Here is a 15,071-nt window from a genome sequence, read left to right as displayed (position 1 = left end):
CCAGGTGCTGTTGTTCTGTTGCACCATTTTCCTGAGAGTGGCTTTTAGAGTTCTGTTCATCCTCTCTACAATGCCGCTTGACTGGGGGTGGTCTGTTATGTGAAACTTCTGCCTAATTCCAAAAATTGTGAGGACGTTCTTTATTACTCGTCCTGTAAAATTGCACTGTTTCTGCAATTGCTCTACCTGTTGCTCGGTTTCTTGTCTTACCAAGACCACGCGTTGCGTGTCCTGGTAGGCCTTATCGTACTGGGTCTGAAAACTACTCAAATGGGCGAGACACGACTGGTGTGCCCTCTTGGCATCATCCACCTCTCTGTCCCTCGCTGCTAACTGTTCTCTCCACTCCTCATTCTCTTTCTCAAATTCACTCACATCTCCCTCACTATTTCTGTCTCTCTCCTCAATCTCTCTACAGAACGTCCTAACGACTTCCTCTGTGCCTCTCAATTGTGCCAAGCAGGACACGATTGCCATCAGCTTGCAAGCTTTCCCCAAGCTCTTCTTATGAATCTCTGACAGGTTGGCTCTGAATATGGCGGTCAATATGTTCGCCTTCCTTAATTCTAATTACGTTTGCTCTAGAGTCGCCAGGTATCTTTCGATACCACCACAAGGTTCAAAACCGAATACTGACCAAAGACTCGGTACACCAGTTAGTTAGTTCAAAGTCAATACTATTTATTTACACACACAGTTAAATCTACTCGTGCACAAATACTACCGACTAAACTATCACTACTGCTAAAGCCTATACTTACCTTCGGGTGCCCACTCAGACAGAGGAACAATGGCTGTTGTTCGGTTCTGAGGCTGCTGGGTCAAACTGGTACAGGGGAACAGCTAAGGTCGTCTGTCTGGTAGCGAGCGTTGACCTTGGACTTGCTTGCTTCCGGTGGACAGGTCTCTCCACTGTGAGAGCCGGGTCCAAGAGAACGATTCTCTCTTCGGGGCTCCTCCTTATACCCAAAGGGGCTTTGCGCTCTTTTGGGCGGGCCTTGAACTTGGCCCCAATCAATTGGGACATTTCTCGATCATTCCTATTGATTTCACCCAGTAAAGGGGTGGGTGCTCTGATGGCTGGGCGTGTCCTAGGTGACCATTGGCCTGCTTTGTTTCGGTCTCCTCTGGCGCCGGGGTGTCTGCCTTAGTATCGGTTACTCAAATGTTACTCTTTTGTTCCCGGAGATGGGCCATTAGTATGCTAATGGGCCTACAGTTTTGGTCTTGTCTGGGAGCTGCGACTCCAATATACAGACCCGCTCTGAACCTGCTTGTTTTCTCAGCATTGTCCATTTTCCCTGCAGTCTTTGCAAAGTGTCCATTTTGTAATCGGGAAGTGGCCATCCCAGATGGCTACAGTGACCCAGCGGGGAATCGCACCCGGATCCCTGGCGCTGTGAAGCCACAGTGCTATCCACTTGTGCTACCATGCTGCCCAATGAATTTGAATAAATTTTCAAATAAATAAAAGATAATTTAATTTTGCTTCAGAAAGCAGAGCAGCCTGTGGTACACCATCTCTGCTTATCCTCCTGCGGCGCTCTCTTGCTATTATATTTAGAATGACACCTATCACTGACAGAAATGCTTCCTCTATTGAGTGCTTGTGGAGACTTTTTGTAAACTTAAGCCGGTGGTGCCAGGCCCAGGATGAGCTCTGTCCAATCCCCAGCCTACCCGCCCATCCAATAAGGTCAGTCGTCCTTCTCACTTCCCTCACTTCTGGCACTGGCAAAATCCAGAGCTGCCCTCTTTTGCCCTGACAACAGCACCGCTAAACTACAGCCCTATTCTCAGCACTGTTAAATGCTTCATACCTGGTACATGGTTAGAGTTTTTGAAGAATTGATCAGTTGGCTCGATGAGGCCTCCGGAGGCTCGTTGGTTGATGGGCGTATAATGGGCGGCACGGTAGCACAGTGGTTAGCACTGTTGCTTCATGGCACCAGGGTCCCAGGTTCGATTCCCAGCTTGGGCCACTGTCTGTGCGGAGTCTGCACCTTCTCCCCGTGTCCGCGTGGGTTTCCTCCGGGTGCTCCGGTTTCCTCCCACAAGTCCCGAAAGACATGATTGTTAGATGAACTGGACATTCTGAATTCTCCCTAAGTGCACCCCAACAGGCGCCGGAGTATGGCGACTAGGGGATTTTCACAGTAACTTCATTGCAGTGTTAATGTAAGCCTACTTGTGACACTAATAAAGATTATTATTACCTCACGCAAAGGACAGTACATCGGCAGAAATTATGCTTCGGCCGTTTGGACCAAAAGATGCTTCAGAGGTAACATCTTGGCCGTATGAGCTGTGTTGAATGGGGTGGGAATGTGAGGTGTGGGGGAGGGGGTGGGGGGAATGCTCCATCCCAGACTGTGGACAACAAGTCGAAGTGGACAATTGTGTCCGTGTAGTGCCTGACATCTCCTCGTGGACCGTTACTGGGACATTGGTAACTTGGGAGGGGAATGTATATCCATCCTGACCGAAATATGTCAGACGCGAAGAAGAAAAAGGTTATGTCCGTAGAAAAGGGGAACAAGTCTTTCCCAGAAATACCCCACGAGGCAGTATGTTTATTTGAGGTTTTTTTATTTAAAAGAAAAATTATTGAATAACTTATTTCCCTCCCCATCCCCCACCAGGTGCAAAATTTCCCATCAAATGGACTGCACCAGAAGCGGCATTGTACGGCAGGTTCACAATCAAGTCAGACGTCTGGTCCTTTGGCATTCTACTGACCGAGTTGGTGACGAAGGGGAGAGTGCCATATCCAGGTAAGAGCTGCAGAGAACAATCGCACTTCGTGACGGAGCACGGTGTTCGACTGTGCCAAGCGCTGCCTCGGCCTGAGCAGGGATCTGAAAAAGGGGCGTTATTTTATGTCTATTTTTTCAATGAAATGTTACAGCGTTCTTTCCCCAAAGAGAACAACTTGAGATAAAATTTGAAACCAGCTTCTTTTTTTAAATAAAAGAGCCAATTAATTATTTAGCGAGAAAAGTTCTCGGGCAGTTGTCGAGAAAAGTTCTCAGGCAGTTGTATTTTAAGGTTAGTTCCACTTTAAAATGTGATAAGTGGCCATTGCCAGTACCTGAGGCAGATTTTTGATCAGAACGTCAACTCAAAGATCGTTGTACTTTTCTAAAATGTAAACATTTGTTGAAGTGTGCAGGCGTGATTCTTTAACACGGCCATCTGGCCAGATACCAAAAAAAGCACCATTTTCATAAACCTTACATGCCATAAGCTACTATTGTGGTTAAGGGAGATTAAGTTGATTAGAAGCTTCTGTCAAATACAGCCAAACCAATGGATCATGATGTGTCGACCATGTAAAAGGTGTTTCCTTAAAGTGATCCATGAGCTAAGAATTTGGTTATGTATATCGGGCCCCTTTTAATTTATGACAAGATTTACTCAAACAAGATAAAGATTCATTTATTACAAAACTATTGTTGTAAGTTACTTAGATGCAAGTGATATAGTTATTTCCTAAAATACAACATTAGAATGCAGATATATTCAAAGATGAGATTTTAGATCAGCCTCTCTAAGATATCATCGCTGCCCGCTCCTTGAGTTCCATCTTCCCGAAGTGAAGTGGTTGAAACTTGATGTTCTATGTAGCGGCTGCATTGTCTTCTGCGGTCAGCGATTTGGAGGTTTGCCTTTTCAGATTGCCTCCTCAGGTTTTTGGGAGAGAGAGAGAGAGGGGGGTTTCCCATTCCTCATTAATTCTGCGGTTACGACACTTGTAGATTGCCTGGGCTCTTTCTGCGGAAGAGCAGTTGATTTCATAGTACCTTCCTCTGCGTCCAGCCTTGGTCAAGAACCCCCTCTGATGTAGTTTCTCAGAGTTCTTCCTGGGGTTCTACACACAAAATGACTGTACAGACTTCATACCGTTCCAAAACTTAAAATGGTTGCTAAGTTAATTTTGACAAAGCCTTGTCCCGGCAGTCAAAGAAGTCGGTTATGTTGAGCTCCTTTCCTGTGTCCAGCTCACACAGAAGTAAAAGCTCTTTTCACACCTTTTCAAATTCAGTGGACATTCCTGGAGGAGGTATTTGTATTTTTTAATAATCCTTTGTGAGCAACGGCTCTACAGATAGGACTCTGTTGTGGGGGGAGCGTTTTAACAACCAGCCCAGCGCAGAGAGTTAGCGGGCCATAGTTCTTCATGCAGACCGGTTCAAATCCTGAGATCACAACAAAGGTGGATTTTGTTTCCAGAGTCATTAGTTCAATAACTTCACTATTCAGTTTTAACTTTTATTGACTGCTTCAAGTGAAGGCTTGTCACAAACTCCCAGTGCTTCGAAAGGGTGAATTAAGGTGTGTTAAATCTGGGCCCACCGTCACATCTACGATCCATTGTTCAGAGCACAATATAAGGAACCTTATCTTACTTACACACGTAACGATAGATAGGATGTTCTACCTTTTCATTATTCCTCAGCTGATTTCTAGTTCCAAGAAAAGCTTGCATTTATATTGCATCGTTTGCTATCCCAGGTTATCCGCTAGTGCGTAACAGTCAATGAAGTGCTTTTGAAATTGAGTTACTGTCATAATGTAAGGAGTCATGGCTGCTGATTTCTGCACCAACAAGATGACCAAAACATCTTGAGCTTTTCTTTGACATTCAGAGATGAATATTGCCCAACGTATAGCAGACAGGGCTTCAATTTAACATCAGATCTGAAAGAGATTCGGCAGTGGCGGTACTCCCTCGGCAGTGTGGTACTCCCTCGGCAGTGCGGTCATCCCTCGGCAGTGCGGTCCTCCCTCGGCAGTGGTGGTATTCCCTCGGCAGTGCGGTCCTCCCTCGGCAGTGCGGTCCTCCCTCGGCAGTGCGATACTCCCTCGGCAGTGGTGGTACTCCCTCGGCAGTGGCGGTACTCCCTCGGCAGTGGTGGTTCTCCCTCGGCAGTGGTGGTACTCCCTCGGCAGTGGCGGTACTCCCTCGGCAGTGGCTGTACTCCCTCGGCAGTGGCGGTACTCCCTCGGCAGTGGCGGTACTCCCTCGGCAGTGGTGGTACTCATCGGCAGTGGTGGTACTCCCTCGTCAGTGGTGGTACTCCCTCGGCAGTGGTGGTACTCCCTCGGCAGTGGTGGTACTCCCTCGGCAGTGGCGGTACTCCCTCGGCAGTGGCGGTATTCCCTCGGCAGTGGCGGTACTCCCTCGGCAGTGGCGGTATTCCCTCGGCAGTGCGATACTCCCTCGGCAGTGGTGGTACTCCCTCGGCAGTGGCGGTACTCCCTCGGCAGTGCGGTACTCCCTCGGCAGTGCGGTACTCCTTCGGCAGTGGCGGTACTCCCTCGGCAGTGCGATACTCCCTCGGCAGTGGTGGTACTCCCTCGGCAGTGGTGGTACTCCCTCGGCAGTGGCGGTACTCCCTCGGCAGTGGCTGTACTCCCTCGGCAGTGCGGTACTCCCTCGGCAGTGCGGTACTCCCTCGGCAGTGGCGGTACTCCCTCGGCAGTGGCGGTACTCCCTCGGCAGTGGCGGTACTCCCTCGGCAGTGGTGGTACTCCCTCGGCAGTGCGATACTCCCTCGGCAGTGGTGGTACTCCCTCGGCAGTGGTGGTACTCCCTCGGCAGTGGTGGTTCTCCCTCGGCAGTGGTGGCACTTCCTCGGCAGTGGTGGTACTCCCTCGGCAATGCGATACTCCCTCGGCAGTGGTGGTACTCCCTCGGCAGTGCGATACTCCCTCGGCAGTGGCGGTACTCCCTCGGCAGTGGTGGTACTCCCTCGGCAGTGCGGTCATCCCTCGGCAGTGCGGTACTCCCTCGGCAGTGCGATACTCCCTCGGCAGTGGAGGTACTCCCTCGGCAGTGCGGTCCTCCCTCGGCAGTGGTGGTACTCCCTCGGCAGTGGTGGTACTCCCTCGGCAGTGGCGGTACTCCTTCGGCAGTGGTGGTACTCCCTCGGCAGTAGTGGCACTTCCTCGGCAGTGGCGGTACTCCCTCGGCAGTGGCGGTACTCCCTCGGCAGTGGCGGTACTCCCTCGGCAGTGGCGGTACTCCTTCGGCAGTGGCGGTACTCCCTCGACAGTGGTGGTACTCCCTCGGCAGTGGCTGTACTCCCTCGGCAGTGGTGGTACTCCCTCGGCAGTGCGGTCCTCCCTCGGCAGTGGTGGTACTACCTCGGCAGTGGCGGTACTCCCTCGGCAGTGGCGGTACTCCCTCGGCAGTGGTGGTACTCCCTCGGCAGTGGCGGTACTCCCTCGGCAGTGGCGGTACTCCCTCGGCAGTGGCGGTACTCCCTCGGCAGTGCGGTACTCCCTCGGCAGTGGTGGTACTCCCTCGGCAGTGGTGGTACTCCCTCGGCAGTGGTGGTACTCCCTCGGCAGTGGTGGTACTCCCTTGGCAGTGGTGGTACTCCCTCGGCAGTGGTGGTACTCCCTCGGCAGTGCGATACTCCCTCGGCAGTGGCGGTACTCCCTCGGCAGTGGCGGTACTCCCTCGGCAGTGGCGGTACTCCCTCGGCAGTGGTGGTACTTCCTCGGCAGTGGTGGTACTTCCTCGGCAGTGGTGGTACTTCCTCGGCAGTGGTGGTACTCCCTCGGCAATGCGATACTCCCTCGGCAATGGTGGTACTCCCTCGGCAGTGGTGGTACTCCCTCGGCAATGCGATACTCCCTTGGCAGTGGTGGTACTCCCTCGGCAGTGGCGGTACTCCCTCGGCAGTGGCGGTACTCCCTCGGCAGTGGCGGTACTCCCTCGGCAGTGGCGGTACTCCCTCGGCAGTGGCGGTACTCCCTCGGCAGTGGCGGTACTCCCTCGGCAGTGGAGGTACTCCCTCGGCAGTGGCGGTACTCCCTCGGCAGTGGCGGTACTCCCTCGTCAGTGGCGGTACTCCCTCGTCAGTGGCGGTACTCCCTCGGCAGTGGCGGTACTCCCTCGGCAGTGGCGGTACTCCCTCGGCAGTGGCGGTACTCCCTCGGCAGTGGCGGTACTCCCTCGGCAGTGGCTGTACTCCCTCGGCAGTGGCGGTACTCCCTCGGCAGTGGCGGTACTCCCTCGGCAGTGGCGGTACTCCCTCGGCAGTGGCGGTACTCCCTCGGCAGTGGCGGTACTCCCTCGGCAGTGGCGGTACTCCCTCGGCAGTGGCGGTACTCCCTCGGCAGTGGCGGTACTCCCTCGGCAATGCGATACTCCCTCGGCAGTGGTGGTACTCCCTCGGCAGTGGTGGTACTCCCTCGGCAATGCGATACTCCCTTGGCAGTGGTGGTACTCCCTTGGCAGTGGTGGTACTCCCTTGGCAGTGGTGGTACTCCCTCGGCAGTGGCGGTACTCCCTCGGCAGCGCGGTCCTCCCTCGGCAGCGCGGTCCTCCCTCGGCAGCGCGGTCCTCCCTCGGCAGCGCGGTCCTCCCTCGGCAGCGCGGTCCTCCCTCGGCAGCGCGGTCCTCCCTCGGCACTGCACTGATTTTTGCACTCGAGTCTCTTGGTGAGGCAGGAACTCCCAGCTTTGGAACTCGAGGGTTGGAGTGCTATCACCAAGCTGACAAGACAATTTGGAGTCTACTTCAACAAATTGCTGCACAGCGATGCTGGTCTTTGTTTTAACGACTAGAGTGAGGATAACCTTCAGCAGAATAGGGAGGAGCAGAGCATAACTGGATCCATGGTCGTTTAGAAAGACTGGAATGCCACACCCTGTTTTAAATTGGCAGCAGTACGCAACTGGAATCCTGCCCACTGAGAATGAGAATCCTCCTTTTTCAAGAAAGCATGTGAACATTTTTGGAGGCAGTGACACAACATTGATGTTATCTCTGCATCAGGTTTTTGTACAATGGGGTTGCAATCACCATCCAGCCTGGCTCTGGCCAAGAATATAAATACTCCCCCAGGAGTGTTAGGCAATTAGTGCTCACGTGGGCAGCCAAAGGGCTTTTTTTTCTCTACAATGTAGAGGATTGATTAAGTACTATTCAAAACCATGCTCCGCACTGGGTTGATCTGCAGGTTAATAAAGACAGTAACCAGCGCCCGCACTGGAGGTTGGATGTGGGACTTTTGGCTGACGAAGGGGTGTGCGAGCGGCTGAGTAAATGTATTCAGAGCTACCTGCAGGTCTATTGACACGAGGGAAACTTCAGCAGCGGTGGTGTGGGAAGCACTGGAAGGCGGTGGTCAGGGGGGAGCTGATCTCGATCCGGACTCATAGGGGAAGGTTGACAGGGCGGAGACGGACAGGCTGATAAATGAGATATTACAGATCGATAAGAGAAATGCGGAGACCCCAGAGGCAGGGCTCCTGAGGGAACGGCGGAGGTTACAGGTGGAGTTTAGCTTGCTGACCACAGGGAGGGCGGTGGAGCAGCTGAGAAAGGCGAGGGGGGCAATTTATGAACATGGGGAGAAGGCCAGCAGAATGCTTGCACAGCAGCTTAGGAAGAGGGCGGCAGCTAGGGAGATAGGGAAAGTAAAGGACGGTGACGGGGAACCTGGTTGGTGATTCAGTAGGGGTGAATAAGGCGTTTAGAGATTTGCACAGCAGGCTGTACAGGTCGGAACCCCTGCGGGGCCGGAGGGGATGAGATGCTTTTTGGAGGGTCTGAATTTCCCAAAGGTGGATGGGGAGCGGGTAGAAAGGCTGGGGCCCCAATTGGGCTGTAAGAGATAGTGGAGGGTCTGAAGGCCATGCAGGCGGATAAGGCCCCCGGTCCGGACGGGTACCCAGTGGAGTTCTATAAAAAAATTCTCGCCGATATTGGGGCCGGTGTTGTTGAGGATGTTCAATGAGGCAAGGGAAAGAGGGGTGATGCCCCTGACGATGTCACAGGCAATGATTTTGCTGATTCTTAAGTGGGACAAGAACCCGGAGCAGTGTGGGTCCTACAGGCCGATCTCCCTGCTGAATGTGGATGCCAAGTTGCTGGCCAAAGTCTTGTCCTCCAGGATTGAGGACTGTGTTCCAGATGTTATTGGGGAGGACCAGACGGGTTTGTTAAGGGTAGGCAGTTGGTTGCCAATGTAAGAAGGCTGTTAAATGTGATCATGATGCCATCGGAAGGTAGGGAGGTTGAGGTAGTGATAGCAATGGATGCAGAAAAGGCTTTTGATCGGGTAGAATGGGACTATCTGTGGGAGATACTGGGACGATTCAGATTCGGACGGGGCTTTATTGACTGGGTCAGGTTACTGTATCAGGCTCCAGTGGCAAGTGTGCAGACGAACAGGACAACTTCAGACTACTTTAGACTGCACCGGGGGACGAGACGGGGATGCCCCCTCTCCCCACTGTTGTTTGCGCTAGCTATAGAGCCGTTGGCAATCGCTCTGAGAGCTTCAAGGGGCTAGAGGGGACTGGTCCGGGGAGGGGGGGGGGGGGGCGGGGGAGCAGGGGGTGTGTGGCAGGGGGGTGGAGCACAGGGTTTTGCTCTATGCGGATGATCTGCTTCTGTACGTTTCGGATCCAGTAGAGGGGATGGAGGAAATCATGAAGATTTTAGGGGAATTCGGCCGGTTTTCGGGGTATAAGCTAAACATGGATAAGAGTGAGATGTTTGTGGTTCAGGCGAGGGGACAGGAGGGGCGACTGGGGGAGCTGCCGTTTAGGTCAGTAGGGGGTAGTTTTAGGTACCTGGGCATCCAAGTGGCGCGGGAATGGGACCGGCTGCATAAATGGAATCTGGCCTGGCTAGTGGACCAAATGAAGGACGATTTTCGGAGATGGGTCGCTGGCCGGGAGGTGAAAATGACGGTCCACCCGAGGTTCCTATTTCTATTTCAGTGTCTCCCCATTTTTTTCCGCAGTCCTTTTTTAAGCGGGTCAACAGGGTGATCATGGGCTTCGTCTGGGCGGGCAAGGCCCCGCGGGTAAGGAAGGTAATGCTCGAGTGGAGCCAGGGAGAGGGCGGGCTGGTGCTGCCAAATTTTAGTAATTATTGCTGGGCGACTAACATAGCCATGGTCAGGAAGTGGGTGGTGGGGGAGGGGTCGGCGTGGGTGCGTATGGAGGTGGCTTCTTGTAAGGGCACCAGTCTGGGGGCGTTGGTAACTGCGCCTCTGCCGCTCCCGCCAGCGCGGTACTCCACCAGCCCCGTGGTGGTGGCGGCCCTGAGAGTTTGGGGCCAGCGGAGGCGGCATGTGGGAGCAGAGGGAGCATCGGTCTGGGCCCCAATCTGTGATAATCACCGGTTTGCCCCGTGGTGTATGGACGGGGGTTCCGGTTATGGAGGAGAGCAGGGATTGAGAGGATGGGGGATGTGTTCATAGAGGGGTGCTTTACGAGTATGAGGGTGCTGGAGGAAAAGTTTGGGCTGGCGAGGGGAAATTAATTCAGATACTTGCAGGTGTGGGACTTCCTTCGTAAACATGTGGCAACCTTCCTGCTCCTACCACTGAGGGGGATTCAGGACAGGGTAATTTCCAGAGGGTGGGTAGGGGAGAGGAGCTTTTCGGACACCTATAAGGAGCTTATGGGGTCGGAGGAGATGCAGACCGAGGAGCTGAAGCGTAAGTGGGAGGAGGAGCTGGGAGGTGAGATAGAGGATGGTCTATGGGCAGACACGTTGAGTAGAGTCAATGCATCTGCAACATGTGCCAGGCTCAGCCTGATACAAATCAAGGTTGTTCACCGGGCTCACATGACAGTGGCCCAGATGAGCAGATTCTTTGGGGTGGAGGACAGGTGCACAAAATGTGCAGGAGGGCCGGCGAACCATGTCCACATGTTCTGGACATGTCCAAAGCTCAGGGGATTTTGGCAGGGGTTTGCAGACATCATGTCCACAGTGTTAAAAGCAAGGGTGGCACCGAGTCCAGAGGTGGCGATTTTCGGGGTGTCGGAAGATCCAGGAATCAAGGAGGAGAAAGAGGCAGATGTTCTGGCCTTTGCTTCCCTGGTAGCCCGGAGATGGATATTGTTGGCAAGGAGGGACTCAAAGCCCCCCAAAAACCTGGCTATCGGACATGACTAGCTTTCTCTGTGTGGAGAAAATTAAGTTCGCCTTGAGAGGGTCACTGTTAGGGTTCACCCGGAGGTGGCGACCGTTCGTCGACTTCTTTGCGGAAAGTTAATCGTCAGCAGGTGGGGGGTGGGGGGGGGGGTAGTTTAGGTTAGAGTAGGGGGGTAGTAAGGGTGGAAAGCTAAACGGTTTTTGCACTATGTTTATGGTTTCATGTATATTGTCTATTCTTCACCAAAAATACCTCCATAAAATGTTTATTAAAAAAAAAAGTACGATTCGAAAGATTAAATGACGTCGTTCCTCCCAGCATTCGATGCCAAATGCTGAGATTGTTGTATTCCACATCACCAACAGAGTTGATCTCAATGAGTGCAAACACATGGGGAAGAAACTTTTAAAAAGTATTTAAATGTGCCTGCACTTCACTAACTGGCAGTATCTTCCTGCGCACATTTTAGAAATGGAAGTGCCTGATTTCTGGTGAGTATGTGATGATTGAGTTTCTGTTTCCCCTTGGAGTAACACTTGAAGAAACCAGTCAGCCAGTCAGCATCCTCGGTCGTGATTACTGGCCCATGTCTCCTCCTGCTGCAGTTACTGGTGCGTGGACATTGGGTTTCAGAAAAGTCACTAAATTGGGCTGCTGATTCCATCAAGCTTCACATGCCCAGAATAATGGGCTATTGGCACCAGTGAAGCTGGGGCCGCGGGAGGGAGAAATAGGAATAGAATCGAGTTAATTTATTTCTGTTCCCTGAACATATTTTCTTTTCAATCTTTTGCTCTCGAGGTCTGTGGTATGAGAGGTTGGCATGTCCCACTACCACAATCCTTCATGTCTCCCTTCTCTGCTCATAATACAACACTGAGGGAATCCATTTTATTCCCAGCAGTGATTTGGAACAGAATGGAATTTGAATGGTTCAAATTCCATTCAGATACTTTTTGTTTCGTAACTGAATTTGCAAAAAGTTACATTTTCAGTATTAGGTTTTTTCCCCACTCTCTTTTTCTCCTTGTGGTACAGGGTCTATGACTATGAATTATTGGACTCAGCCCAGGCATAGGTTGTCAATGAAAATCCAACCGTGGTAAATTGGTCATTTGTGGCCAAGACAGGGTGAATGGCTATGGTATTTGCCAGATTGTTGCAATAAGCTAATGTATATCCTTCACGAAATGGAACGGTCCACTCCTACATAGTCTGCGCTTTATGTAACGCCGATCTCTCACTACAAGCCCTTGACTATTTTTAATGTATTCAGATCAATTTATGATGGACAATAAATGGCTACTTTGCCAATGTTGTCCACGCCCCTTAAAGCTAAATTGAGATGATGGGATATTGTTAAAATTGGTTATAACTTGGGCAGCACGGTGGCACAGTGGTTAGCACAGTTGCCTCAAGGCGCCGAGGTCCCAGGTTCGATCCTGGCTCTGTGTCACTGTCCGTGTGGAGTTTGCACATTCTCCCCGTGTCTGCGTGGGTCTCACCCCCACAACCCAAATACGCGCAGGGTAGGTGGATTGGCCACGCTAAATTGCCCCTTAATTGGAAACAATTAATTGGATACACCAAATTTATTTTAAAAAAGAGAATTGGTTATAGTCACTTGGGGACCGAGCTTTATGATATTTAACAGAATTGATGGTGTGCGTACGTGGTCTGTATCTCTTCTGTTTTATCAACTTAAGTTGAAATTAATTTCTGCTCCTCGGTCTTATGGTTATGGAGGGTGAGGCGGGAAAGTGAAGTTGAGGCTGATTGGTCATGAGCTAATTGAATAGTGGAGCAGATTTGATGGGCCGAATGGCCTACTTCTGCCCCGACATCTTATGGTCTTACTGTTTTAACTGATCTCTCTCTGTCCCTGATCAGGTATGAATAACCGTGAGGTGTTGGAACAGGTGGAACGAGGCTACAGGATGGCATTGCCACAGGATTGCCCCAGCTCCCTTCACGAGCTCATGATACAGTGTTGGAAGAAAGACCCGGAGGAGAGGCCTACCTTTGAATATCTACAGGCCTTTCTGGAGGACTACTTCACTGCGACAGAGCCTCAGTATCAGCCAGGAGACAACCTGTGACCGGCTGCACTATTTCAAAAACTGCTCGTCCGTGGGTGATCCTCCCCTCTTTCCGTTGCCATTACAGGTTGCCCAGTTGGGTGATTCCCAACATCTGAGTTATTTTGCAGAAACTGGTATCTCCTAACGTCACGCCCTTGCTCCTCGCCTTGGAAACTAGGTTCCTTCACCGTAAGAAGCCGCATGGCTTTTAAAAAAAAAAACATCAGAATGTTAGTATTGTATCATAGTCATTGTTGAACTGACTGAGAACCATTTCTAAAATGGTACTTATTGCCCAAAATATTGTCTTCCCCACTGCCTGCCCGTCAACTCAGCCGAACTCGTCAACGTTCACAAAAACCCGAGGGGGGGGGGGGGGATTCGATCGTCACGTTTTGTCCATATGCTGTGTCAAAAGCCAGTGGCAATGAATGAACATCTGCCTTTTACTGCCAAGACCACCGTTTTCTTCCTGAAGGATTTTTTTTCCCTCTATCGCATAAGCCTCTACAAACAGCCACAAACATCCAGTCAACGCTGCGGCAGCGTGTCCGAGAAGACCAAGGCTGTCTGCAGCTGAAAATCTCGCAAAGGATAAAACTGAGACGCGCACTGACATTTTCCTATCCCACCCCCACGCCCGGATACTTGCATATTTGCTATTTTGGGAGCCACTTGGTGACATTGGATGCTGCCAAAAGCAATTGTCGTTCTTATTTTGTCTACATATTGTTGCACCGCCTTGATCACAATTGTGCTGATTTGTCTTTATTACCACTCGGTTTAAGTTTATAGACTTGTAAGAATTGTTTTTTAAAACCTAGTGATGTAATATTATGTCATCTGAAGAAGGATATATTTAAGGAAATTGTGCTAAAATTCCACTTACTTATCATGTACCCCGACCGTGATGATAATGCAGCTTTCCAGTGATGCAGATCAAACTACAATTCGTGTGGCAAAACGCACTCTAACGGTGTTGATATTCTGAGCGTCGCTCAGCGTACTAGCCAGGTTACTCGCCCGGCACTGAGAACTGTTGAGAGATGGAGGTTCGCGGTACAGAACACACCTTGTGGGAAGCATGGTTGCGATAACACTTCTCACAATTTCCCAATTGTGCGGAACGTTCTGGACCGAGAGACTGACCCTGGCCTTGAGAAAGTACGCAGGGACTCCAGCAAGGGTTAGCACAACAAATGTGCTCTAAAGGACAAGATGATGTGCTCCAGCCATTCCAGTGTGTCTTTTACATCTAACTTCACTTGCTGATTTTTTTTTTTTATGCTTTTTGTATGAGTAACTTTGACCTCTGCGCCATAACCACTTGCATTTCCAAATTGCTTCCTGTTCGGCCAATGACATCCTTCAGGATTATTTTAACAGAATTACTATGCACTCGATGACTTTGATAGCAGATGCACAAATGTAGTAATATGTTTTCAGATGGTTACTACATTCCTTGAATTGGCTGTGGGTTACAAACTCTCGATTCTTGGTATTTGTACATTTTAACCAGATGATGCCTCTGCATTAATTTTTCTTTTCCTCCCTCCCAACTCACAATATAACATTTCGATTGACATTAAACATACATTTTACGGTTCTGTACCAGTTGACATGTTTTACATAGCTGTTCAATTTTCCTAATCCAGTTCTTGTCATTTTAAAACCTGTACAATAAAGATCTTAGCCAGGTCAGCCCACCTCTGGAATGATTTTGCACTGTGCCCAAAGTATATAGGACAATTTATAAAAAAAAAAAAAAATGCAAAGCCTTACTTGACTGGGAAAGGTTAACCCCTTTGGTATTTTACAGCCATGATGTGGAGATGCCGGCGTTGGACTGGGGTGAGCACAGTAAGAAGTCTTACAACACCAGGTTAAAGTCCAACAGGTTTGTTTCGATTCACTAGCTTTTGGAGCACTGCTCCTTCCTCAGGTGAATGAAGAGGTGGGTTCCAGAAACATATATATAGACAAAGTCAAAGATGCAATACGATACTTTGAATGCGAGTCTTTGCAGGTAATTAAGTCTTTACAGGTCCAGACGGAGCCACTGGAGAGAGGGATA

At 50.7% G+C, this 15,071-nt stretch overlaps 1 protein-coding gene across 6 annotated transcripts in view; it reads left to right on the top strand.

Moving 5' to 3' along the window:
* LOC140411055 (tyrosine-protein kinase Fyn) overlaps positions 1–14,698 on the top strand; it is a 431,995-nt gene extending 417,297 nt beyond the window's left edge. For all 6 annotated transcript variants that reach the window (XM_072500049.1, XM_072500048.1, XM_072500045.1 and 3 more), the window contains 2 exons: positions 2,643–2,774; positions 12,807–14,698. In XM_072500049.1, the coding sequence (XP_072356150.1) occupies positions 2,643–2,774; positions 12,807–13,015 (341 nt within the window). In that variant the 3' untranslated portion in view covers positions 13,016–14,698. The remainder of the gene's footprint in view (positions 1–2,642; positions 2,775–12,806) is intronic.
* Positions 14,699–15,071: the final 373 nt, after the last annotated feature.

Source organism: Scyliorhinus torazame, chromosome 4 (assembly GCF_047496885.1).
Source record: "Scyliorhinus torazame isolate Kashiwa2021f chromosome 4, sScyTor2.1, whole genome shotgun sequence".
Lineage (NCBI taxonomy): Eukaryota > Metazoa > Chordata > Chondrichthyes > Carcharhiniformes > Scyliorhinidae > Scyliorhinus > Scyliorhinus torazame.
This window is presented reverse-complemented; position numbering and strand designations above follow the sequence as displayed.